Source organism: Canis lupus, chromosome 38 (assembly GCF_048164855.1).
Source record: "Canis lupus baileyi chromosome 38, mCanLup2.hap1, whole genome shotgun sequence".
NCBI classification, from domain to species: domain Eukaryota; kingdom Metazoa; phylum Chordata; class Mammalia; order Carnivora; family Canidae; genus Canis; species Canis lupus.
The window spans coordinates 6,097,378-6,122,726 of NC_132875.1; the positions used below are offsets into that span (position 1 = coordinate 6,097,378).

General features: G+C 52.9%; 1 protein-coding gene across 9 annotated transcripts in view; it reads right to left on the reverse strand.

The window, feature by feature from the left end:
* The window catches only part of RXRG (retinoid X receptor gamma), a 46,411-nt gene extending 21,732 nt beyond the window's left edge, over positions 1 to 24,679 (reverse strand). For 2 of the 9 annotated variants that reach the window (XM_072814929.1, XM_072814928.1), the window contains exons 1-2: positions 13,428 to 13,701; positions 6,506 to 6,753 (exon numbers count right to left, since the gene is read on the reverse strand). In XM_072814929.1, coding sequence (XP_072671030.1) covers positions 6,506 to 6,753; positions 13,428 to 13,599 — 420 coding nt within the window. In that variant the 5' untranslated portion in view covers positions 13,600 to 13,701. Of the gene's footprint in view, positions 1 to 3,302; positions 3,560 to 6,505; positions 6,754 to 13,427; positions 13,702 to 24,222 lie in introns of those variants that run through there. The other 7 variants (XM_072814936.1, XM_072814934.1, XM_072814933.1 and 4 more) reach the window with 6 other exon arrangements.
* Positions 24,680 to 25,349: the final 670 nt, after the last annotated feature.

The following is a 25,349-nucleotide window of genomic DNA, read 5'->3' on the forward strand; positions in this document are numbered from 1 at the left end:
GAGACACAGGCAGAGGGAGAAGCAGGCTCCCTGTGGGGAGCCCAATGCGGACTCGATCCCGGGATCCCAGGATCATGGCCTGAGCCGAAGACAGATGCTCGACCGCTGAGCCACCCGGGCGTCCCTGTGCTAGGAATTCTGCAGGAAATGAGCCCACATTCACCAAAGGTGTTAAATGACTCCATTTCTTGGTGGGGTGGGGGTCGGAAAACTAATGCTGTCATACTACTAGGTTAGCATTACTTCAGATGTGGGACATATGTAGATATGTACTGGTTTTTAAGAAATAGGTTGAGGGGGTTTCTGTTGGTGTAATTTCTAGGTGACAACTCTTTTCAAGTGCTTCAGTGGAAGAGATGTCACCACTTAAATCCACCCTTGAGACGGAAGCATTGTAGGTCTGGTGACCCCAGAGAAAGAACGCTCTGGTTGCCCGAGGCTCTGTCCCAAATCCTCAGATGGACAAGAAAAGGTATGGGAATGAGGAGGAGGCCACCACCCCTTGAGCCTCAAGAGCCCCTCACTCACCTTCCCCTCCCACTGCCGTGTCCCATGGGACCAGCCTCGCCACCTGCAGCCCGCAGAGGTCACGGGACAGCAAGCACTGTTAATGCTACTGGTAGCACTGCCCCCTATAGAAGGCTTGCTTGGTGCTCACAACAACCCTATGAGGTCATCTACTCTTCAGATGAGTTTACCAGGCCTTAGAGTGGTTTATTCATGTGTGTTCATTCAGAAATACTAAGGGGATACAGAAAGGAGGATGGCAGGTACTGCCTCGAGGGACTGGCCACTGATGAGACTAAGTCAGCTGGGATTGTTTAGGAAGGAAAGACCCCAAACAACTGAAATTAGGGAAGACTTCCTGAAGGAGGTGGCATTTGAGCTAGGACTTGACCCAAAGTGGGTAAGACTTGGATGGGCTGCTGATGGGCTAAAGGCTCTGAGAGCTAAGGACACCCCCTCCCAACCCCGGGGGAAGCCCGGGGTTCATGGAGAGTGTAGATGGGTGGGAGACGAGGCTGGGGGGGGGCGGGGGGCCATGTCACAGCCCAAGGCCTGACTGTCTGGCTACGGAGAGTGGATTTAATCTTGGGGAGCAAGTCAGAGCAGCCACTGGAAGTTTCGGGCTGAGGAATACAGCTCTTGGAACTCTGCCCCAGGGAGGTAAGCAAGGCAGCGGCAGGAGGGGAGCCTGGAGGAGACCCGGAGGCTGGCTGGGGATCTTCCCAGGCTCACAGGCTGGAGCAAGGACACTGGGCTCCCAGGTCATTCCTCCTTCATGGGAAGGTCTGTCTGGCGCGGCAGGGGACGCTCAGAGGCCCTGGCCTAGCAGCTTCCTGGCCACCCCCGCAGTGAGGGGCCCTCACTCTCCCAGGGGGGAGCCAGCAGCCCCTCCCCACCCCTTCTCCCCATGGGCCAGGCAGCAGGATGGAGGGGCTGCTGCTCCCCTCTCCACCGGCCTCTCTGCAGGTGGGGGGCCACGGGCTCCCAGCACAGGTTGAGGCGACAAGAGGCAGCCGCCTGAGTGTGAACCCATTAGCTGCCTGGCCCCGAGCCTCCGAGCCCGGCTGTCTTGTTCCATTAGAAGCAGCTCAGCAGAATCGAGCACTTTCAGAGCGGGGGATGCACCAGGCGGCTGGCCGCTCCCTGAGAACAGGGGGAGACACACTTGACTGGCCTGGCTTCCATCTGCAGACTCCCAGCCAGGGGCCAAATGCTCCCTGAATGCCCTGGAGCCATCACGGAACATCAGGTCCCACATTTCTGAGCTGCTTTTAGCCAAAATTATTCCACTGGATGCAGATACATGGCCGGCCTGCCAGGCCGCAGGCAGTCGCTCCTTTTCCAGGGAGTGGACTCTGGAGAGCGGCGTTCCTTTAGTCCCTTCAGGGTCTGGGCCATGAGGAGTAAGGAGCCAGGACCCACCCCCACCCCCACCCCACTGGGCAGAGAGGAGCCCTGGGTTCTGGTGGACACCTGCTGCTTCCTCCCCCCATGAGCTTGGCCAGGTCACTGCATTTGAGACAACGTTTCCTGGTCGACAGACTAGATCAGTGGCTCTTCCAACTGGGAGTGTGCGGGTGGCAGGGGAGGGCCAACAAGAAGGCTTCAGATCTGCCCTGAGTTCGGGATCCCTGGGTGGCTCAGCGGTTGAGCATCTGCCTTTGGCTCAGGGCGTGATCCTGGGGTCCTGGGATCGAGTCCCACATCGGGCTCCCTGCATGGAGCCTGCTTCTCCCTCTGCCTCGCTCATGGATAAATAAATAAAAATCTTAAAACAAAAAAAAAAAAAAAGATCTGCCCTGAGTTCAACCAAACCTGTTTGTCGCTGACACAACACCTTCCAAACGTGCTTTCTCTCTTGGAGAAAAGACTTTAATGGCTTAACTTTTTAAAATCATTAAACAAGATGATCTTTAAGGTCTGTTCCAGCTCTGACATTTGTAATTTTTTATTACTTATGTATTCTCTACAATAATCTGCAAGAATAGTAAGTCGGTTATCAATCACTACCTGGGCAGGAACTTTCAGGGACAGAACCCGGGTCAGGCAGCTGGGTTCAGGAGGCAGGGGGCATTCTAGGGCCTTGCAGGGCTTGCTTCTGAGTCCAGGCAACTGACATCACACACACACACACACACACACACACACACAAAGTCAGGAAAATGTGGCCTAGATCATTTTGTCTGAAAGTCACATAAATATCTTCCCAATTATATATTTGGTGTTTCTGGAAATTACTCCCTCCACTCAGATACTCCCCAGAGCAGAGCCTGATTCTTACTTTTTTTTTTTTTTTTTAAATCTCCAGGGCTTGGTTCAATGAACGCTTATTGAAATGAACTTCTCTCGAACCTCTCAGCAAGAGTGCACCAGAATCAACGGTCACACGGGGGTAGAGTCTCAATCACTGAGGTGCCTCATATCACCTGGGGATAATAACAATCCTATCACCACCTTAGTGCCATAGAGCCCTTGAGAAGTGATTTTTCAAATCCCTAGTTCCTTTAATATTCCTACCTATCACTTCAGGGTAACCCGGGAAAAGCACGTTCCCCCGAAATACAGAAAGGGGAACTGAGATACCTGGATGCCCAAGTGGTTTACAAAAAGGTTACACAGTCCCCGCCTCCACGGTATCGGTCCGGCTCTCTTTACTCCTCAAGAATGAAAATCCAACAAGAGCAAAAGAGAGAAGCTCAAACACCAGAAGGGCAGAGCAGGGAACGGGAGACACTCACTGCCTGCAGCTGCCTCACCACCACAGCCCCCTCCCCTCGCCCCAAAACTGTACTTACCCTGGACCCAGGTCACAGGAGGAGCATGCTTCCCTCCTGAGACCCCCTCGGACCCATCCTGGGTGAGGAAGACAGGATGCAGAGAGACCGTCTGTCCAGATGGTTCAGAGTCCAACTCACCTCAGCTAACACCTAGGGTACTAGACGTCCCGTGTCATCTGGTTAATCGGGCAAAATGTTTCTGCCGTGTGGCTCCAGAGCCCGAGCCCACGACACTGTGCGGTGTCCAGGGCTGCTGAGCTTCCCCAGAGCTTGGCAAGCTTAATATAGCTCCCAGAGTGAAACTTGGCCTCGGCCTCTGCACACAGCCCAGTTGGCCAGGACCAAAGCTTTCAGCTGACCTTTCAACCCCAATCCCTCTGTACAGACATATGGTCCAGGAATAGCGGCCCTGCCACTCGCACGGCTAGGAAGCTGAGTTTATTGGCTAGGTTTGGCTCAATCAGACCCGAGCATGGTTGCTAAAAGCAGCCTTGAAAAATGGTGCCTTGCCCACTCCCCACCCACAAGCCCTGTCACTGTCTATCACCTCACCCTGTCTTATTGCTTCATGGATAGAATGACTGCTGTTTGAAACCACCTTGTTCGTTCGTTTGGTGTCTGTCTGTCTTGCCTGCTACAGTGTCACTGCCACGAGAGTGAAGACCTTAGCCACCTTACTCCGCACTTATCCCCAGAACCTAGGATGGTGGCAAGTACCGCCAGATGCATAGTAGGGCCTTCTTAAATAATTAGATGAGTGAACGTGAGCACCCGCGCAGGAGTCTACTTTCAGCCCAGAAAGTCCACGTTTCCTTCTGTCTCTGGCCTGTTGGCTCCGACCTGCCTTTCTGGGGGTCCATTCCCATGAAGAACATGGATCAACAAACCTCTTCGGGGCCTCACATTCTGAAGCGTATGTGTCACCGGCTCTGACAATGACAGTAGGTGACAGTGGCATAAATACGTGTCCATCCCCAGGGCCACCTGGTCCCCACTCCTCTGGGTGGTCACACACTCTCAAGAAACACACGTCTGGGAAGTTGAGAGGTCCCTTTTTCCTGTTCCCTTTGGCTTGGCCCTCATACCTACCATAGCCCATGTGCCACTGCCACAAAATTTACCTGCAGGAAGTGCCATGCTGCCCCCCCCCCCCGCCGCCGAGACTCTTCAGGAGCACTGATGAGTCACCTTCTAATCCTTGGCAGCCAGTGGAGGATCCTGGGGCCACCGATTGAGTCAACACACGCCACAGCAGCAGGTGAATGCAGCATCATGAACACAGCATGGGGGGGCAGGACACTTGGGTGTGAACCCCAGCTCTGCTGTCCACTGACTGTGTGCGGCTGGACATGTCACTTGAGCTCGCTGAGCCCCTGCTACTTCATTTGTGGGAAGAGGATGACGTAGACAGATTTAGTGGTTCTCAGCTAGGCTTTTACCGGCTCCACAAGGACCAAAATATGGGGTGGGGGAGAAATGTGCACCCTAAAGAAGGTCCTACAGGTGAAACCATCAGATTACAAATTGGGGTTAAAAGGGCCAGCCAAAGGTGACCCATTTGCTGGGCCTATGCAATGCTTTCAAAGCTTCCCATCCGAATGGCTTCAAGGGAAGGGGACAGACAGCTCCCTGCAGGGCCCCACCAGCCCTGCCGATTTATGTGCGCCTCACTCGCCCACCTCTGCTGCCTGCCTGCTCCGGTTCCTGCAATCCCACACTCGATGACCCCCAAGGTCTTTTCCAGATTCTCAAATCCCTGGATCGGTAGATCTCTGAAGCCCTTGCTGGCTCTAAAGTTCTGTAACTGCAGGTGACTTTGCTTTCAAACCCTGTGTGCATGAAGCTCTTGAAAGGGACAGTCTAGGGATGGTCTCTGAAGTTCTCCCTGTTGTAGAAAGAAACCCTGGCACAAAGGGATTCTTGCCTCTTCTCCCAAACTATAAATTCCAAGGAGGCTACAGGACCTACTAATTCTGCCTCTGGGTGTGCTGGTGGTTGGGGCGGGATGGTGCCGGCCCAAAACTGAGATTCCCATATGTGAGGGAGGAGAACACAGTAGATGGGATTATTGTTCCTAACTCTGTGGAATCTCCCGCTAAAACAGGCCCGGCCTAGTTCCCTGCCCCGCCAATGCTGGGGTCAGCCATACCATTTTCTTAGTGGGCATGATGTGAACAGAGACTTCACTGTACCCTACTGATGTGGCTTTGATTTTGCACTCCTGTGACACACCATGAGAAAAGCGTGTCCCGACTAGCTGTTGCTCCTTCAGTCTGGGACACGAGGAGAAGACCGGCCCCCCAGCCTGCAGCCTCATCCAGCTCCCCCACCACCTGCTGAAGTAGAGCCATCCTAGCTGACGTAAATTTGTGAGCGAGGGGGGAAAAAACATGTTTTTGTGCAGACCATGACAATTTGAGGACGGTTCCACAGCATCATTACAGCAACAGCTGACCAGCACAAGAAAGGAAAGTTGATGATCTCACTGCGACATTGCCGGGAGGAAGTAAAAGGCAACTGGCCACTGTACAGGGTCCTCGGAGCAGCAGTGCAAGGTCCCCCGTGCACACACCACCTGCCCTCTGTCGGAGCAGAAGCACTAGGAGTTAGGTGAGGTTTCCTTCCGGAGTTCCCAGTCTTTCTCTTGGAGACCACCTACAGGTAACACAGACTGCCATGTTCTAGATTCATCCATGTGCCACACCTGCCTATTTCCCCTCTCTCAGCTATAAGCTCCTGGAGGGCAAAGCCCACCGTTCCCATCATTTCCGGATCCTCTGAGCCTGGAGTAGAGCACCAGGCACTTCATGGACTCCATAAACACTCATTGTTGAATTGCAAAGAACAGAGGGGGCCTGTCCCCAGGATGACAAACAGCCCTCAGAATCAGCGAGCTCACTGCCAGGGCTGAACCATTAAAACACAGGGGCGGCCTCTGGGCCGTAGGCTTCTGGCCCTGGGGTGTTGTCGGTGCTCTGGGCTGCTCGGCCTGGGGACACACTCGGTGAATTTGGCAAGTACACGTTAAACACCTGCCAAGCGCGGGCTTGGCTCCAGGAGCAGCCTGGGAGACACTGTGTAGGGATGCCGGGAAGTCGCGCGAGAGCAAGGGCACTTACCTGGGGAGTTGGGTGGAGCAGAGGGAAGTCCCTGAGAGCAAGGGCACCTACCTGGGAGGTGGGCGGGGCAGAGGGAAGTCCAGCGAGAGCAAGGACACCTACCTGGGAGCTGGGCGGGGCGACCAGGTTGATTCCTGGAGGTGCTGCCAGGGCTCCCGAGGGCGGGCCCATGGCAGACGTGATGACTCGATATGGAGAGCCCAGGGCATTGAGGGGGGGCCCCACTGCACTCAGAGTCCGCGGGGCACTCACTGGTGTGTCCGTGTAGCTGGGGTGGCTGTCCATGGGCTTCCCAGTGGACAAGGCTGCCGACGGGCTCATGGACGTGGAGCCGGAGTGGCCGGGGGAGCCTGTAAGGAGAAGAGCATAGGTGAGGGGAGCCTGGGCCCCAGGATGGCCCCTGTGAGGATGGAGGCCTCCCTTCCTTCTGCCACACCCCGTACCTGTGAACCCAAGGTGCTCACACCCCACGCTGAGCTGGCAGGATAAAGGCAAGTGAGGGACAGACAGAGAGAGAGCCTCTTAGGGCCACAGGTGTCCATGGTGTTTAGGTTCTCGGCTGCCCGCCTTAGAATCTACCTTGGCCTGGGTCACATGGACAGCCGGGGCCGCAGGGGGCACAGCCCATGAGCCCCAGGGCATCGGCGACGTGGCCTGGCCCAGCCAGACAGCGAAGGGGACTCAAGTCCAAACTCGCATGTGCAAGTGGAGGGAGCAGGTGCAGGGCTGCTCCAGAATTCCGGGTTTCGCATCCATACTGCTCGGAGAGTTGGGGCAGGGCTGAGCCTGAAAGTCGGGAGAAATTCCTTCACTCACATGCAATGAACATTTACTAAGATGCAGGTACGATTCCAGGTGCCAGGGATCCTGGAGCCCAAAAGGACACAGTTCCTGCCGTCAGGGGTCACGTTCCAGCATGGTAAGGCAGGCGGGTGGGGTGGGGTGCAGGTGCGGGCAGAGGCTGTTGTCATACCCTTGACTGCCCGGATCTTTTGCAGCTCTGGGCCCATTCACGTTCCTTCCCTGCCTGTCTTCACACCATGGGGCTTTATCAGCACTCAGGGAAGAAGACTCAGGAGGCCTGGCCACAGCTTAAGGGCCGCAGAGGCCCAGGAAGGCCGGTGCAGACAGGCCTGTCCAGACTGTTCCCGCCTCCAGACACAGGGAGCCGTGGTCGCAGGTGTCCAAGGAACAGGCCCTGGGCACATGGTCATCTGGTACCATTTCTCCCACGTAAGTTAACTCCAAGGTCCCTTATGGTCAGCCGTAGCTCAAGATGACAGAGAAGGAGGGCGCCCCACCATCCTTGCAGGGGCCCGGCATGAACATTCTCTCCAGAAGGGAGAAGCTATGAACCTCAGCATGTGTAGCAGCAGAGCAGAGACTGGAAGCTCAACAGGGCAGCGCTGCTCCCCTGCGTGGTTCCCTGTTCATTCGGGGAGTACCTGCTACATGCACGGTGCTGTCCTAACCCTCGGGAGACAACAGGGGTCATTAAGGGTGGTGTTGGGAGCAGAATCGGGGGAGGGACGTGCTCCCTTTGAATGCTGGGGAGGAGCACAGTGCCTCGGAAGTAGAACTGTGGAGCTATTCTTGTTTTTTTTTTAATAATAAATTTATTTTTTATTGGTGTTCAATTTGCCAACATACAGAATAACCCCAGTGCTCATCCCGTCAAGTGCCCCCCTCAGTGCCTGTCACCCAGTCACCCCCACCCCCCGCCCTCCTCCCCTTCCACCACCCCTAGTTCGTTTCCCAGAGTTAGGAATCTCTCATGTTCTGTCTCCCTTTCTGATATTTCCTACCCATTTCTTCTCCCTTCCCCTCTATTCCCTTTCACTATTATTTATATTTCCCAAATGAATGAGACCATATAATGTTTGTCCTTCTCCGATTGACTTATTTCACTCAGCATCATACCCTCCAGTTCCATCCATGTTGAAGCAAATGGGGGGGGGGGTATTCTTGTTTAATTATTGAGATCATAGGTAATAGTAGACACACAACACCATATTTTAGGTGTACCACATAATGATTTGATATTTGTATATGTGGCAAAAATGATCACCACAGATAAGACTCGTTAACACACATCAGCACACACAGTGAGAAATTTCTTTCCTTGTGATGACAACTTTCAAGATCTACTCTCAGCAACTTTCAAACGTACAAGACCGTGTTATCGACTACAGTCACCACGCTGTCATTACGTCCCAGGGATGTACTTATGACTCGAAGTTTGTACCTTTTGATTCCCTTTCCCCATTTCTCCCACCCCCATCCCTGCCTCTGGCAACCACCAATCTGTTCTCTGGATCTATGAGCTCGAGGTATGATTATTATTATCACCAATATTATTATCAGACTTCACAGAAGTGAGATCACACAGTATTTGTCTTTCCCTGTCTTAGTTCACTTAGCACAGCCCCCTAAGGTCCATCCGTGTGGTCACAAATGAAAAGACCTCATTCTTTCTTATGGCAAAATAGTGTCCCATCTCATATATATCCATTATCCATTCAACGATGGACAGTTAGGTTGCTTGCACAGCTCGGCTATTGCAAATAATGCTACAATGAACGTGGAGGTGCGTTTTTGGCTTTTTGTGTGTGTGGGGGGTGTTTTCTCTATGCAACTACTCCTTTTTTTTTTTTTTTTTAAGATTTATTTATGGGGCTTCCGTGTGGCTCAGTCCGTTAAGCTTCTGCCTTCAACTCAGGTCATGATCCGGAGGTCCTGGGACTGAGCCCTGCATCTGGCTCCCTGCTCCGCTCAGTGGGGAGTCTGCTTCTCCCTCTGCCTCTGCTTCTCCCCCTGCTCATCCTCCCTCTCTCATTATCTCTCTATTGCTTACTGTTTCTCCCTCTCTCTCTCTCTCTCTCTCTCTCTCTCTCTCGGTGAGGGGAGGGGTAAAGGGAGAGAGAGAATCTCAAGCTGAGTCCCCTGAGTGCAGAGCCCTTTGCTGGGCTCAATCTCACGAACCTGAGATCATGGCCTGAACCAAAATCAAGAGTCAGACACTTAATGCACTGAGCCACCCAGGTGCTCCTCTCTGTGCAGCTACTTTTAAACATAAATATTCCACTGGGAAAATGTCAACCTAGAGTTTCTCTTGAGCTGCTGCTAACATGGTTAAGGATTCCCCGTGGAGAGAACTGTCACTGCCACAGTCAAGGAAGCTCTGACCCTCATTCATCCTACCCAGGAGTTTCCATCTATCAGGGACAATTGTCTTATAAACGGATAAATCCCTAATCACCTGTTCTAAGTAGCACGACTGAGGATGAACCACGTTCTGTGGGTCCGCAGAGAAGTGCCAAAGGGGTTCGCATGAACGGGTCAGCCACTTACCACGTGTCCTGAGTAGCATTAGGCAAATTCCATACACTAACTCACTTCATCCTGACAGTTAAGCCTGTGAGGATCATTTTAGCCTTTTAAAAAGATGAGGAAACTCATGCTCAGCCTCACCCCCATGCTGCTCCCTGTTCAAGATGATTTGCCCTCCCTTCCATTTCTAGCAAGTTCTAACTCATCCTCCCAGGTCTAACACAAGTGTCACCTCCTCCAGGAAGCCTTCCCTGATGTTGATGTCCTTTTCCGTTTTCTAACAACAGTCTGGGCCTGCTCATATCTTCGCACTTATTATACTGTGTCACCATATTGATTGATTTCCCCATCTTTTCCATTGACCTGGGAGAAGGGAGGAAGGTGTCCGTTCTTGCTTCCCCGCCCCCAGCGTGGTACCTGGCGCTTGCCTGGCTGTTTAAGTGACAGAGCTTAGATTCCAACAGTCAATCTGAAGCCCACGCTCTCCCCTGCGTGTGCGGTCAAGGACAGCAAGGATGATTTGGAGAGCCATCACATCACAGCGTACACGATGACTCAATTATGGAGGGATCTCAAGCTGAAAGTTTATCTGAAGGAGAAAGGGCAGCTTCCAAGAACCGGAGCCAGAAACACCAAAAATCCTCCCAGATGGCCACTGATGGGAAAGGACAATTTTAGACTCTTCTGAGGCCCTGGAAGGCTGTGACATTTAAAGAGGCCAATGTATATCTTGAGCCTGTTCCTAAGATAACGTGTGACAGGTGAGCGGGGAGCCGTGCTCTCCGCCAAGACACTGGCCACCCCGCCCCCACAGCCCGGCCACCCGAAGGGAATCGATGTTCCCTTCCGCTCCAGCTTTCCAGACACAGACCAAAGGACCCTGCTATCCTCCTTCACGTGGATCGCAGAGAGCCTGCGCCCTGCCCGTCTGTACCCCAACAGCAGGCCCGGAGCTGGGGGGACACACAGGGACCAGACTCTGCATCACACATTCATCAACCCAAGAGTTCCTGGGGTGTGGAACCTGCGACACGGTGGTAAGGGACATTTTAGGCCATATGTGAAGTGACAAACTCTTGAAAAACATATTAATAGTTCTTTTTTTTAATAGTTCTATAATTATTTTTACTGTTTCCTTCTATTTATAGCAAGTGACTGGGCTTCTATTTTTGCGTTGAGATTACCTTTCTAAAAATAGCTATTTAAGTTTTCAAAATGAGAGTAAGGGCACCTGGGTGGCTCAGTCAGTTGAGCATCTGACTCTTGATTTCGGCTCAGGTCATGATCTCAGGATTGTAAGATCCAGCCCTGCATCGGGCTCCCCACTCAGGGGAGTCTGCTTGAGATTCTCTCTCTCTCTCCCTCGGTCTCTCCTCCTGCTCTCTCTCTCTCTCTCTCTCCAAAATAAATAAACGGGCACTTGGGTGGTTCAGTCAGTTAAGCATCTGCCTTCGGCTCAGCTCATGATCCCGGGATCCTGGAATCAAGCCTCGCATTGGATTCCCTGCTCAGTGGGGAGCCTGCTTCTCCCTCTCCCTCTGCTGCTCACCCTGCTTGTGCTCTCTCTCAAATACATAAATAAAATCCCAAAAATAAATAAACAAATGTTTGAAAAAAAAAATAAATTGACCTAGGACAAAGTAAGTACAAGGACCTCAATATGTAGGACACTTGGGAATAGGGACATGTAAAGGGATGATGTATAAGAGGAACACTGACCTGCACAAAAACATAGAAACACGGACTTTGGGGAACTCACAAGTTGTCCCAAGAATAAAAGAAGATGATGTGAGGGTGACTGAAATTAAAAGTGCACTGTTTTTATTGATAATAATAATGAGGACAGTCAAAATAGGCCTCGGCTGCTCAGTGAGGAGCATAGCATGGCTGAGACAGGATGAAACAGACTTAAAGCTTGCTTTGCAATGGCCCTACCATGCGGTTTGCTTCTGCTGAGTCAGTGATGCAGAAGAGGTGGGCTACTTTATAACCACACTTCAAAGAATAAAATAAAATTCAGAAAGACTGATACAGCTGACACGATTGCATGTTGGTTCTGTGTCTCTCCCATGACCCACTGGTTCTCAGACATGAAAGCTTTGCTTTTAGAAAAGGTGGGAATCAGTGCCTCTAATGATGGAAGTGTTTCCCAATGGGAAGTGAACCTGTCCTCCAAAGAGACCACAGAGCGTCAGACCCACAGATGGCCCTTTCATCACCTTCCCTCTCTCTCTTTTTTAATTAATTAATTAATTATTTTTTAAAAAGATTTTATTTATTTATTCATGAGAGACACAGAGAGAGAGGCAGAGACATAGGCAGAGGGAGAAGCAGGCTCCATGCAGGGAGCCCAATGTGGGACTCAAACCCAGGTCTCCAGGATCACGCCCTGGGCTGAAGGCAGGTGCTAAACCACTGAGCCACCCAGGGATTCCCCCCTCTTTCCTCTTTTTCTCAAAGCCATGTTGGAGCCATAGCCAGGACCAAAAGGTACACACGTTTTTTTCCAGAAACCCGGTTTCTAGTCTAGATCCAAGGTCAAGGTATCCTCCAGTGCTTCCCTCTTGTTCCTACAGCCCCATCCTCCCTGGTCTCTGCACCTCAGCAGCCTTGCTCCATCCCTGACCCTACATCCTCTTAATCCTCTTTAGCCATAGCCGGACTGTGCCCGCTGCCAGATGCCTGGGAGATGCACAAACCCTCCACTCCGCAGAGTCGATTCTCTTTATTCAGGCAGTGATTTGTTTAAATAAAAAGTAACTCATCTAATGGGAAATGGCTAGTGGGCTCTCTTTTCTTCTCTCCTGGCAACATACTTAAGAAAAGTCTTTCATATTTCCGGGCCTCATTCTGCTCAGGGGTCTCCGAGACCCCTCCCACTACCACTCCATGAACATGGATGAGGATGCGGCCCACTGAGGTCTCAAAGAAGCAGCGCCAGTCACAGCAATCTGGCATGGGTGTGAGTCTGGACCCCTTTCCGAGGGGCCCCTGGTCCTTGGCAGCTGGACCTTGTTAGACCTTCGTTCTGTTTGGGACGCTGAGTGTCACCAGCAGTCAAGCTGTCTGGGAATCTGCAGGGCGCCCACACCAGCATGATTCCTCACGTCTATGTGTGCATCGTGGCACTGCAGTGGCCCAGCCAAACACAAGACTGAAGCCACAAAATCCTAGGTTGGATTCGAGGCTCCACCTCCTTCCAGTCACGTAGACTTGAGCAAGGAATGTGACCCTCGAACTGCAGTTCCCCACCCAAAGTGGGGACACACGTGCCTACCTCAGTGGCCTGCTGAGAGCACCTGAGAGCACAGGCCCCATGGTGGCAGGTGCAATAATTTACTGTTCTGTAATTGTTGTGAGCAAGGCACTGTGTGTGGCCTGAATGCCATTGGAGAAGATCGTGTACGTCGAGGGCTTAGACCAAGCCAGGCCTGTGGTAAATGCTCTATCGAGGAAAGTCGTCACCACACACTGGTACGGACATACCAGTTGTTTATAATATTGAGTTGTCTGAATCGGCTAGTACAGCCACTGCTCTGAGCCCGGAGTGCCCCTCCGTCATCCCAGCTACTCCACCCTCCTAGGATCGCCCAGGTCTCCCCATAGCCCAGCCTGGCACAAAGAGGTCCCTCCACGTGACCCCCCCCCGACCCCCCCCCCCCGGCTATCTGCTGTCTTCCTGGTTGTCACATACTTTTAATTTCCACTTGCCGTGAATGGTCACCATCATGGTACCCAGCACTGAGCCTGGAACTTGGCAGATGCTCAAAAAGTACCTGACGACAAGACAGGATCAGAGATGGGATAATTTTTTGTTGATTAACGTGTATGACGATAGGGAGTTGATCAATAGAAATTACTTGCATAGGAAGTCTACAGCCCCACTGTTTACCAAAGTGAAAATCTCTGAGTAACAAATTGCATGTGCATGTTGAGGGGGTACTTGTTGAGAAAGAGAAGCCCGGGTACTCAGAACTACAGAATTCTTACCAAAGTGAGGAGGTTGCCTAGCAACCTCATCCTCAGCCAATGAAAGGAAAATGTCAAGCATGAGTCTTTCTGACTGGCCAGACAAGGGAGCAAATGGCTCGGTGTTTCCACCCCTTTCTGCTGTGCCAGGGTAGTTCGCTGGCCTAACAAGCCTCTCCTGCACGGAGTGGAAACTTGTCATGAATCTTGATACTGGGTCGTACCCACCCACAGGGAAGGGGACAGAAGTAGAGACATGCTATTCCAGAGAGGCAGGACTCTTGTGAGGTCTAGGGAGCACCACAGGGCTCCATCCCATTCAACTCTCTCCCCCGGAGACACCATCGCACATCCAAGCCTGTCTGCTTGTCTCCACTGGAGGGACCTGGTGCATGAGCCCCAGCATCAGAGAGTAGTCCGACACCTGGCTTGTTCTTCCTTTAAAAAAATATATATTTTTATTATTTACAGAGAGAGTGCATGGGGGGGAGGTGTAGAGGCCGAGGAAGAGACTCTCCAGCAGATTCCCTACTGAGCTCGGAGCTGGATCCCAGGACCCTGAGATCATGAACTGAGCCAAAATCAAGAGTCGGATGCTGAACCGATGAGCACCCCTGGCTGGTCATTCCCAGTCTAAGGGACCCCTACTCCCACATCCTTTCCCAGCTTGGCTCCAAACACACAGGCAGGCTGAGGCCCGCCACAGGAAGGCACTTTAACTGATGCTTCAATTGTCGCCTCCTCCCATGACTAACAACAACAGCTCAACATTGGCTGAGCGACTGCCGAGTGAAGACCAGCTCCGGTTCTCAGCACTTGACATATATTGACACGTCCTGCACCCACAAGCCCCATTAAGGCCGGCATGCTGCTCTCCACTGTGCAGATGCAGGGACTGGGGGCCAGGGATGTTGGAGACACTGACCAAGGGAACACCACTCGTGAATGGGACCAGCGGCCTCTGAATGGAGCAACCAAGGCAGCCGATGTGGGTTTTGCCCCAGCCCCACCACGGGAAGGACTCCGCTCTGCGACTCCTCCCAGCAGCACAGGACAGCTCCCTGCCTCCCCCGACCCAACCCAACATGAGACCTCCCTCTGGATCTTGACCTTCGCACTTCCTTTCTTTTTGTTTTTTAAAGTTTTTTTTTTTTTTTTTAAGAATCTCTACACCAGCATGGTGCTCGAACTCACAACCCCAAGATCAGAGTCGCAGGCTCTAGGCTCTGAGCCAGCCAGATTCTCCCACCCCCGGCACTGTCTGCTGAGGACGCAACCCATCCTGACTCTGGCCCCTCACAGTTCCAGGCTGGCCAGGGCGCCCATTGTCGGGGTCCCAGCTCAGCCCGACCTCTTCCTCTACCTCCTTCGGTAGAAGGGGCACTCGGACGCCCGGTGCTAGTCCACATTTCTTACACGTGGGTCACGACCTGCATGTTCAAAAGCACCTACACTCGGGACACCTGGGTGGCTCAGCGATTGAGCATCTGCCTTTGGCTCCAGGCGTGATCCCAGGGTCCTGGGATCGAGTCCCGCATCGGGCTCCCCATGGGGCGCCTGCTTCTCCCTCTGCCTATGTGTCTCATGAATAAATAAATAAAATCTTAAACAAACAAACAAACAAAAAAGCACCTACACTTAAACCTCAGGGCTTCACGGCCACCCTGACATGGGACAGGAAGGACGGGCACAGCGCTCTGCATGTTAACAGGTGCCAACCTCAAGTGGGGAGACGCTGAACTCAGTGCGGGGGGGAGTGAGGAGCAGAGGTGGAAGCCACATTTTTTTTTGATAAGAAGAGTCCTCTGCTACCAAAGCACTTTCTGGCTTTCTAGATGGGGAAAACCAAAGGAACGTGATATGCAAGGGGAGTGTGTGGGAGAAGGGGCTCAGCACCCGGGGCCCCTCAGCAACATGTGGGAACCTGTAGATGAGCAGCCCACAGGTTGCCTGCAGCTGGCCATCCTTTCAGGGGCGCCCAGGGCAGCTCTCCTGCTTCCTGCCCTGAAGGAGGGGAGGGCTCAGAGGCTGCTCCGCAGGAGGTATGGGGCTGCCTCTTGGGGTGCTAGGCCTGCTAGGCTGAGGGGGGAGAGCACAGGGGCATCCCTCTCTCCTCCCCTCTCTCCCCCCTCCCCACACCCAGCCCCTCCCACACCCCCCTCCCCTAAAATCTGCAGTGATGGAGGTAGTGAAAAGCAGGCAAAGATTGATAATCAGCCTCATTATTACCAGCATTATATATAATTATAGCAAAACCTTACTCATTTCGATCAATTGAGAGGAAAAAAATCAGTCTAAATCCGTGACAAGTTGGCAGATTACTTTTAAATTACAATTTTATTACTCCTAAGTAACACACGTGAAGAGTTTGTGTTTCGAGTACCACAAGCTAATGGTTATTAAGTGGAGATTTTATAAAATCTGCTTTAAAAGACTCTTTTGTAATTAACACCCCGTTAATATGCTAATGATGCTCCTACCAGGCTTTTTAAATTGCTTCAAAACAGATGTAACTTAAATAGGGCAACACTTCTAAGATGCTATTTGCTCCACAAACCTTTTTTTTTTTTTTTGGTTGTTTTTTTTTTTTTTTTTGGTGAATGAGCAAATACAAACTAGTTCATAGCAGGACCGATTTAATCAAACCTTTCCAAATGAGATAGGCCATAAATTATTAAGGCCACATTGCTTGGGGTTAGAAACCAGACTTCTAGGATTTGAAGAACTACCTTATTTTAGAGAAGAGAAAACAATCCCACAGAGGTTGCACGACTTGCTCAAGGCCACACATGGTCAGGACAGAGACACTGGGTCTTCTGGCTCCCAGGCTCCAGGACATTCCACATTCCACGAACCGTCTCACTCACACAAAACGCTTCCCAACTATAATGCTATTTATTCCCATGTCAGCTATTGGTTCAGCCAGTCAAAAAAAAAAATATATATATATATATATATATATCCGTTGAGTGCCTACTATGTCCCAGACCCCAGACTAGGCGCTCTGGAGAGAGGGGTCCCTCCTGGGGGGCCGGTGCCTGTTTCACGTAAGCATCAAACTGACTCACAGTAATCGCCAGGGCAGAAATGATCCCCATTAGGGAGATTTAGAAAAAACAGGTTCAGAATGATAAAGTGACCTTTCTAAGCGCCCCTTGTGAATTGTTACAGACCTAGAATCTGAGTCGAGCCTAGCACTATTTTTTCTTAACCTTCCTGCATATAATTAATGGCATTTTGCTTGCGTCCCACCTTTCCCACCCAGGACCACATTATCTGCCTTGACGGTATGGGCGGATATTGTGCTGTGTCTGTGGCCTAAGAGGTACTCCACGATCCTGAGGCAGGGGTGACACTCACAAGGGACACCGTCTGCCCCTTCAAGCCACGTTCATATACTGGGCACACCATGTACCCGTGGATCCACCAAGGCAATGCCAACAAGTGTTTCAGGCATTAGCTGAGGGTGCCCCCACCTCACCTCTTGTCCCTAAAGTCCTTGAACATCAATCCTGTCCACATCCAGCTCTTGAACCCGTGATCTCAATCCCTTTTCCAGTCTCTCTGGACTTCTTGTTCAGATATGCTCTCTCTGACCTCTAAATATGGACAGCCTTCTTCTTTTTTTTTTAAGATTTTATTTTATTTATTCATGAGAGAGGCAAAGACACAGGCAGAGGGAGAAGCAGGCTCCCTGCAGGGAACCCGATGCCTCGATCCCAGGACCCCGGGGTCGCGCCCTGAGCCGAAGGCAGATGCTCATCCGCTGAGCCTCCCAGGTGCCCCTAAATATGGACAGTCTTCTGAAGACTGCAGATCATCTTAAAATGCAGTGAACAACATCCCTAGTGCGGTGTTATCATTAGGTGATGCACATAGGATCATTTGTTCTCAGGTTCTAAACACCTAAATTCCTGGGACCCATTCACCTATCCCCAGGCCCAAAAAACATTTCTAGAAATAATTCATCTCCAAATGTTATGCAGACGTCAGAGCTTGTAACTAGTTTATCATCCCGGGATGGGTCCTCGTTCTCGGGGTCCTGCACAACCCTTGCACAAGCCAGATACTTAGTCAATGTGTGCCGAACAACTGATTGGCACTCCCAGACAGTCTAGAATATTCTCTCCCAGCGCATGACCTCTAATCTTTGCTCTGCTCCCCTCGTCGCTGGGATGAGAAAGCACAGACACCAGGAGCCCCAAACTCTCCAAGAGACTGCTTCCCCGTGACACGAGTGACCAGCAAACGAGGGATGAAGGAGACCCCGAGTCACAGAATGGAAAGCCAGGCAAGCCAGCCGAGAAGAAACATCCCAACATAGGCGTTAGGCACTTTCTCGGCCACTCCTCTGACTTCTTGTAAATGCTTTCTGAATTAAAGATCACAAGCTTTTCCATCTTTTAAGTTCAGATGTTGAATTCTGAAATCCCATCAGGAATTTGAGCTTGATTTTGAACCCAGAGACTTCCTGTCTTTCCTCTTTCTCTCTTAATCAGAGGATCTGATAAAGGCAGCAGGGGGCTCCAGGTTGTTCAGTGACTCATCAAAGTCACTGGCCCAGGGCCAGGGTCTCCTGAAGCCTGGAGGGGTTGCAGGTTCCAGGTCCCAGCTCTCTTTCTGCCAGATCTCCTGAGTGCCTGCCCTAGAGTGATTTGTTGAAACAGAACTTCCTGTAACAGGCACAGAATCCACGTCTCACTTTGCTTTGTCAGCATCTCCGGGTGTGCCATCTGAGGCTTTAACAACAGGCACACCTCCCCTAAGAACCATCTACATACAAAATTCTAGCTGAATTTAGAACTGTAGTCTCTAAATTTCCTGAAATGGGGAAAGGGATCTTTTACCGTGTGTTTACAGCAGCCCAGGCTTTATTTTATTAAATCCCTACACCAGGGTGCTCCTGGGTGGCTCCGTGGTTGAACATCTGCCTTGGGCCCAGGGCGTGATCCTGGAGTTCTGGGATCTAGTCCCACGTCGGGCTCCCTGCATGGAGCCTGCTTCTCCCTCTGCCTGTGTCTCTGCCTCTCTGTGTGTGTGTGTGTGTTTCTCATGAATAAATAAATAAAATCTTAAAATAAAATGAAATAAAAATAAATAAATCCCTAACCGTAGAAGGCTAACACTGACCCTGCGTGGTGGAGAGTATTGAGTTATTTGAGGGCTCTCTGAGGCTCCCCGCACCATCTCCTCCTCCTGCCTCCCCAGCTGGCCCCTCAGGGGGTTCTGGAGAGTCCAGTCTGAAGATCACAAGCAGCTGCAGATCCTGGGCAAGCCACACCTGCTTCTCCAAGTGTCCTCAACTGAAACTAAGGGGTCACCCCCATGGCCCGCAGGCCCCTCTGTCTAGCTCTGAAGACTCAGCTCTGTGGCAGGGAAGCCGGCTGTTCAGAGCCAATGACAGGAACCACTGTCAACTGGAAACCACTCAGAAATGGTAATAAACCTTCTCCAGAATGACCCCCGAGCGGTCCACAAACACCCAGATGCAGGGCATCCCTGTGCCTCCTTTTCTGCTGCTTTAGTTACGGTTCCTCTCCCCCCAACAGGATTATCGAGCGGTTGCAATGGAGACCCTATAGCCAGCAAAGACTCAGATGTTTACTATCCGGTTCTGCAGAGAAAGAGCTTGCCAATTCCCACCCTGGAATGTAAAACTGGGTTCCACGGATTAGAATAAAGTGGGACCCATCTGGCAAAGTTTTTGGGTTTTGTTTCCTAAGGACCTTTGAGTACCTGGTGCCCTGCCCCCACCCCCACCCCCTGGTCATTTTATTCATTTGCAATTACGTACATCCAAAAAATTACGTACATCCAAAAAATCCCTAAGAAAGTTGTAGAAGAGCACAGAGCAAGAACTGAATATGTTAGTTGCAGTTCTTATACAGAATTCACCAATTTGTGGCAGATCTGGGACTCTGTTCCCCCTGCACCCCACTCCCTCTCTCCCCTACCCCCCTGCAAGCAGCAGGCACAGCACAGGGCTTCACACAGCAGCCCCGGCCCCTGCCTGGGTTAGGATCCTGGGTCTGCTCCTTACCAGCTGGGTGTCTTGAGCAGGTTACTAAACCTCCTCGTGGCTCTACATTCTCATCTGTAAAATGGGAATAAGAGTAGCACCTTCCCTCCAGGGACCCTTGAGAATATTAAATGGGACGGTTCTTGCAATGCCCGTGGAAGAGGGTTTGGCACCCAGTAGGTGCCTCAGGCACATTAGCTACTAGTTGCACTCTTAGTGATGATCGCTGAGCCAGGACCTAGATCGATCCCACAAGAACCGCCCAAACCCAGGCATTCCAGAAAATAAACTTTACATTCCCTGGGCCTCTGAGTCTTCTCCTTTCAAATAAGAGAAAATCGCAACTTCCTCTGGGAGCCGCTGGCATCCCGGCCACCCAACTCTGGTGGCGAAGTTCTCTGCAGATACAGAAGCAACATAATGAGGGGAAGGAAGAGGTGGAGAATTTAGATTTAGTCTTTGCACAATTTCTTCCCCCAGTTCCTACCCAGCTCTCTGTCTCCTGGTAAGATTGTAAATGTTTCAGAAAAATAGTTTACACTAAATATGTTCCTTCCTAAATCTCATAAACAGTTACTCCTTCCCACATAAACCCTAACCACTTACGTCCATGGTAGGTCCCAATTAGCCACCCACACATTGGCGGAGGGGAAAAATATGTTCTGGCGCACACATCCGTGTACGCACACACACACACACACACACACACACACACGCAGATCTGCTCCCACATCCACACACACCCTCCTCTTGCCCCCCATCCGTACACACATGCTTGTGTGCACTCGTACCTCGAGCTCAGCCCTCCCCCAACCCCCCATCCCGCCAGCTATTCCTGGGTAAAAAAGCAGAGCTTTCTACACAAATGTCAGGGTCAGCTGCACAGGACTCTTGCAGAGCAGTAGGCCTCCAGGAGAAGCACCAATTAATGCTCCAGAGTCCCTTGCTCCCAAGCGAGCGGCTGCTGAGCTCTCTCGTGTTTTAATTCCTCAATGGCCAGGCCACCTGTCTGCAGCCACTGGGGATTAGGGCTCTTGCACCCCAGCAAGGGGTGCGCTGCTCCCCACGGCTTGCCACCCTGGAGCAAGTGCATGGCCCACAGGAGTCCCGAGAGGCAGCCCAGTGGAGCAGGGATTCTGGGACCGGACTGCCTGGGTTCAAATCCTGGCCGGGGCCACTCTAGTCACCATAACGTCACACGTTACTTCACTGCGCGGTGCCTCAGCTTCCTCGTCTCTAAAAGGAGTAGGGTAATCGTGGCACCGGTGCGTCCTCAGAGGGGCGTCACTAGCCGAGGGTGCAAAGTGCTCCCAGGGGTAGCTGGCCCCCGAGAAAGCGTGGCAGCGGGCTCATTAACCGACATGCGAGACCCCCGCCCCCCCTCCTGATCTCTGTTCTCACCCTGAGGATTACCGCACAATTGGATGGGGGGAATTACAGGCTTTGTTTTGCCATCTTCTTAGAGGTAGCAACTGTCTCATCCTGGCAAACAAATCTCTTACTGAGCAGCTGGCAAAGCCAGGACTTGGCAGAGAAGGAGAGAAGGGTTCTCCGTTCATCACATGGCAGGGCCGGGAGCTGGGAGACGGAGCACCTCGGTGAGACCACTGCCACCCAGGCAGCCACCACCCCCTCGCCCATCTCACCCGTCCCTTGGTCATGGATGGGACAGTGATCTCACCTGCGCTAAGCACGGCCCTAGACGCAGCCCCCAGGGATTAGTTCCCAAGGGTGACTGCACATCCCTGGGGGGATTCTCAGGAGCCCCCTGGGGTTCCATTTGCTGATATATCAAGAGGTGGGGGGCAGGCACCCCCACCCCGTGCCGAGGCCGCCGCCGACAGCCACTCCGGTCCTGGGGTCTGGCCTGTTCCTGTGGGAGGCGGGGGGACGGTCCTCCCTCACCACCCAGTTCACAGACAGACCTCCCTCTCACCCAGCCGTGTCCTCTGGCTCAGTGTTTCAGCAGCCTCTTCACTGGCGCACGCAAACAAAATGGAAAACATCCACAGGCCTAAACAAGATAATTACTCTCCTCCCTCGGGAACAAGGAAGAGTCGCGTCAGAGGGAGACACTCAAACAACCTGGTGGCCCCTCTGCCTCCGGGTCCCCCACGTTACATCAACCTACTGTCTCCCCACAGCCGAGCTCTTGTGTTTCCGCTTATCCGAACCCTAATTACACCAAATACCAGGGCTCCCCCAATTCTGAGGCTCTAAACCAGCAAAGTGTGTGGGTCTTTGTGGCTTCCATTTGATTTCCCCCGATTCTTAATTCATTACCCTCCAGTAATGTCTGATTTTTAAATCAATTTGCGTGTTAATGGTTGAGCAAAATGGAGGGGATGGAAATACTAACTTTGATTAAGTACCAAACATGTGGCCACTAAAGTAGCTGCTTCTTCAATGTTAGCACATTTAATTCTCAAGACAAGACTCTGAGGATGAGATTATCAACTCCATCTTAGAGGTGAAGGCACTGGGGCTCAGAGAGGTTCAGTATCTTGCCTAAGGGCACACAGCTAGGACGTGAACCACTCAGTTCTCTCTCTCTCTTCTCTCTCTCTCTCTCTCTCATGCTCTTTCACTAGATCAGATTGAAGGAGTACTATTAGAAGTTTGGGTCGGGGGCTTTTCTGGGAGGGGTCTCCCATTCAGCCCCACATAGCCTTGGAGTGCCCCTGCCTCCCTTGAGGACTCAGTTTCTACTCATAAAATGAGAGGCCCAAGATGCTCCTCGAGGTCCCTTAGGAGGCTAACATTCCGGGATTCCAGAAGGCAGCCCTCGCTGAATTTGGGGCTAGACCCTTCTTCATCCAGTCTTTCTCTAGCTCTTTCAACCCTGCTCTTCACTCCCACTGTCTTAGAGGGTCTCCATGGCATTCATGAAGCGATGACCTCACAGAACTCCTGAGGCTCTTGAAGACAAACACATTTCTCAGACCTCACGCAACTGAATTCAGAGGGAAAAGGAAAAACTGCCTGGGTTGTGAATGGGACCAAGATGGGAGCTGAGAAGGCCTTTCACACCCAGGACCCAGCTATAAACTGGAGATCAGATGTCCCGGTCACAGGCTTGGCCACCACTCTCACTGGGTCATGCCATGAGACTGGCCCCAATAACTTAAACATCACCTCTTCCAGGAACCCATCCATGGCCCCCTCCTTCTTGTGTCCCAGCAACAGCTTCCTCCTGCACCCCCGGGGAGCACACAGCCCCAACCAGGACGATGTGTTGGTGCAATAAGCCTACACTGTCCAAGGGGCAGAGACCGTGTCTCATTCACATCTGTCTTCCCAGAACCTAATACCACGCTTGGCTCACAGAAACTACCCTGAATGAATGAGCAAGCCCCCGGGCCCAATGCCTCCGGGCCGGGGCCACCTGCAATGTCCACCTTGCAATGTCCCTGCACGCCTCACAGAGGGTTTTGCCCAGCAAAGTAGGCGAGCTTTACTCCCAAGCCCTCCGATGAATCGCTGATCTGTCCACACAGGGGGTCGGGAGAGCAGGGACTTTTCCGTTCTCAAGACCCAACAAGAATTTCTGCTTTGTCCTGTCTGCCAGCATCCACAGCGCAAAAGCTCCTCTTTGGCTCCCAGGAACACAAGCTACATGCCACCAGCTGACAAGTGAGAGGCCAGTTGGTCAGCTGTTGGTTCCATTTATTCAAAGCTGGACGACTGAACTGCTTCTGCCACTGAATCGTGGGAGCCTTAGGGTGCCTGTCAGGCAGCCCCTGCAAAGTGTGCCCGTCTGCCCTGCCTGGCTTGGGGATGTGGGGAGGGGGGGATGTGGACCTTCAGCTGAGTGCAGACCCCTGCCCCAGAGCCACCCCTCAGACTGGAAATGCAGGCAGAGACCCTGGTGGTGGACTTGGGGGCTGCAGCAGGGAGGGGGCGCCAGGCTAGGAGCAAATCAAAAGGGAAGACAACAGAGGAAGGAAAACGCGGTGGCAAATTCAAGCACTCTGTTTTCTCTTAAAAAAAAAAAAAATCCAATTACGGAGGGGATCTGCTTTGAAATAAAACAAGCATGCCCTTGTTACTGAGTGTCCCGGGGAGTCTTCATAGAGAGGCAAAACCCTTTTCCATCACATTTTCTTTTTTCTCATTACAAGTTGGATAATAGGTTCATCAGAGTAATTCCCTTTGACTCTTCCACTTTGCACACCCACACAAACACGCCGGGTTCTAACAATGGATATCTGGGTATCTTCTCCTGGGGCAGGTGGGTTTGAAGGCGCCCCCGAGTGTCTGCACGCCCTGTCTCTACGCTCCCTCCGGCCCGGTGCGCACGGTCCTCGCCCCCGACCCGGCCCCTCGCCCTCCCTCTCCCCTGCACGCGCAGACACACACTAGGATGCATCTAAACGTGCGTGCCCTCCTCCGGGTTCAGCAGCGTCCCGGGCCCCGTGGCGCGGTGCCCTCCTGCTGCGGTCCCTCCAGGCAGGTCCACCTCCCCCCTGCGCCCCCGGGGCAGCCCGCGCGCCGGACTTACCGCCAAAGCCCGTGGGAAACTTCATGAAGTGCGAATAATTCCCGTACATGGTTCCTCCTCAGTTCATGTTCCTCCCTCCCCAGTGTTCCGAGGAGCGCGGCCTCCCGGGCTCCCGAGCGCGCAGCCGGGGCGGCCTTCAACTTGGGCTAACGCGAGCGGTCATCGCTCCCCCGCCGCCCGGGCAGCTCGGGCTGGGCCAGCCCTCCGGGATTAGTCTGGAATCTGCCCCTCGCTCGGAGCGGCCACATAGCGCGTCCGGGCGGCGCGGCAGCTGGTGCCTGTCAGTAACCGCGCACCGCGCCGCCGCCGCCGCGCCCCACGGCGCACGGGCTCCTGTTGCTGCTCGGCGGCACTCGGGCTCCTGTTGCTGCTCGGCGGCACTCGGGGCTGGGCCGCCGCGTGCGCTCCCGGGCTCCGCGCCTCCGCCCCCCTCCCCGCCCCGGGGCTCTGCTCTCCCGGGCCCCCGATGGCGGCGGGGAGGCAGAGCTGGGGGCGGGGGCCTCCTCCTCCTCCTCCTCCTCCTCGACGTGCACCCACAGTCGTGGGGGGGCGGGGGTTCGGAGAATGCATTCTTTTTTCCCCTCCAGGCTCCTCCTCCGGAGGGTGCACCGCACTTGGCATTTGATCTTGGAGGGCCCAGAGAGATGTGGGAGCCTCCATCCCCAGCTGCAGAAACCAGAGCCCCCCTTGGATTTGGGGTGGGCCTCTCCTGCTCTGGCGGGGGGGGGGGGGGGGGGCGGGCTACATACGCATATGTCTGCCCTCCCAGCAGTGGCAGCCGGACAGGTGTGCTTGGGAGCCATGGCCCATTCACAGGGACGGCGGACCAGGAGGGAGGCCGCGTTGGCTCCCCGTGGTGCTGGTCATTGGATGGAGGGATGCATCCACCTTATACACCTTATACACCACGGCCACCCCATCTGGCCACTTGCTCAGAAAGCACCACTCGGTCCTCACTGAACCAGAGACTCTCGTGGGTGAAACCCAGCCACAAGAGAGTCTAAGGATCCCCTTTTTCCCTCCTTTAAAAAAAATATTTTATTTAAATTCAACTTGCCAACATGCAGTGCAACACCCAGTGCTCATGCCATCGTGTACCCTCCTCAGTGCCCGTCACCCAGTCACCC